At 46.4% G+C, this 1,838-nt stretch overlaps 1 protein-coding gene across 1 annotated transcript in view; it reads left to right on the forward strand.

Annotated features, from left to right (window-relative positions):
• The window catches only part of MYO5B (myosin VB), a 316,910-nt gene that overhangs the window by 275,741 nt on the left and 39,331 nt on the right, over positions 1-1,838 (forward strand). Inside the window, exons 24-25 of the mRNA XM_023510163.1 lie at positions 424-572; positions 1,771-1,836. Coding sequence (XP_023365931.1) covers positions 424-572; positions 1,771-1,836 — 215 coding nt within the window. The remainder of the gene's footprint in view (positions 1-423; positions 573-1,770; positions 1,837-1,838) is intronic.

The following is a 1,838-nucleotide window of genomic DNA, read 5'->3' on the forward strand; positions in this document are numbered from 1 at the left end:
TACTGTCTAGTTGCCTTTCCCCAACCAAACATTTGGCCAAATCTCCCTGTGCTCCAAGCACCTGTAAGATCAGGAATAGGAAGGAAACTGTGGAATAAACCTTGGTTCTTCCAAGAACACTGGCAGTCGTTGCTGTGACAGTTAGAAGCTGGCGCATTTACTGAGCAAGTTCTCACATGTGCTGCCGACTCCTCCCTGCCCACGTCCCGGGAACAGGGTCTGTCTGTCGTACCAACTATGTACTCAAACCGGAGTACAGAGCAGTCTTCTTTGCAGCAGGGGAGGAGCTTAACAGATTCACTGAGTGCCTCTGTGGAGAGCTTGTCGTGGGGCAGCCTTTTAATAAGAAATTAGAGCCAAGAGTCAATACGGGTGAGGGGAATCCATCCAGAAAATCTGCAGCTTGGCATGCTTGCTTTCCAGACGACTTTGCCCAGAACTCTGTGAAGGAAAATCTCCTGATGAAGAAAGAGCTGGAGGAGGAGCGATCCCGGTACCAGAACCTCGTGAAGGAATACTCGCGGCTGGAGCAGAGATTTGACAACCTTCAGGACGAGCTCACCATCATAAAGGCAAGGAGGGCAGTGTGTCCCCCCCACCCTGCAGCCCCGGTGCTGCCCCTGGGCTCCACCCACCTCCCTAACCCTTGCTCTTCCACAATGCCGGGCTCAAGGTGTGTGTTGTGAGCTCGGTGTTGCCTTCCAGCACCTGCTCTTGCTGGTCCCGCTGAGGGGAATCACACAAGGAAGTAGCTGGGCTGGATTATTCCTTCCTAAGAATAGTTCCTTTTCCAACTTTGCAGTCTTACAAAGCACTAAGTTATGAGTTTAAGGAAATGCCACCCAAATGTATGTTATCTCTCCTATTTCCTGCTCGGGGCCAATTGCTGTGTTTGAAATACTAACGGTATACGGTAGTTCTGATCTCAGCTTCGTTAGGGTGTGTGGCAGAGACTCCCACGGGTGCCTTGGGGTCAGGTCTCCTAACCTCTGATGAAATGTATTGATAGTATATGTAGAAATAATTTCAGGATATTTTAGGGTTTCTCTTTTTCTTAACAAGCTGTAGAATCAAGGAACATATATTTCAGGATTTGTTATTTTTTACTCCTTATAAACATTCCCTCCAGAAATGCATATCTAAACAAGGAAGATAAGTTAATTGCATAGAAGCCGGGAAGAAAAGCTGAAAAGGAAAATATATGGAAATCTAAAATTCTACTAAACTCAGTTTTTGTTCTGAAAACCAAATCAAATGCCAAAAAAAAAAGGTATTTTTAAATGAACACTATTAAATGGTAAACTCTATTTCTACAATGCCACAATTTTTGTGAGCAAAACTGGAGTACAGGTGAATGAAGGGGGCCACCCAAGGGCAGGTCTGCAACTTTATTTTCAGGAGGGAGGTGAGTAGCTACACGTGGATTGCAAGGGCAAGACCAGAGTGAAAGGTTGTTTCCCCAGACTTACCCTAGAAATTGGCCTAAGGTTTATGGATTTGCGTTTCATTAAGAGACAAGGGAACTAGTCCTTACTGTGGAGCTGTGTTCTCTTCTAGTTGTCATGGTGTGGGTTAGCTGAATGGAAGTCTGTAAGCCCTGCGGGTGGAATGTTCTGTGGGACTGGTAATAAGCCGTCATTTCAAGAAGCAGCAACACCTGTTCTAGCAGATAGGCGAGGTGGAAGGCTCTCAGGGACTGCAGCTCTTTTAGAAGCACGCTCTTCCTAACATTAGTCTGCTCTGTGTCATTATCTTCTTCTCCTCAAACAGCAAACTCCCGGCCACAGGCGGAACCCATCTAACCAAAGCAGCTTAGAATCGGACTCCAATTACCCCTC

This window comes from Otolemur garnettii, unplaced genomic scaffold (assembly GCF_000181295.1).
Source record: "Otolemur garnettii isolate 467f Iridium unplaced genomic scaffold, OtoGar3 scaffold00012, whole genome shotgun sequence".
Lineage (NCBI taxonomy): Eukaryota > Metazoa > Chordata > Mammalia > Primates > Galagidae > Otolemur > Otolemur garnettii.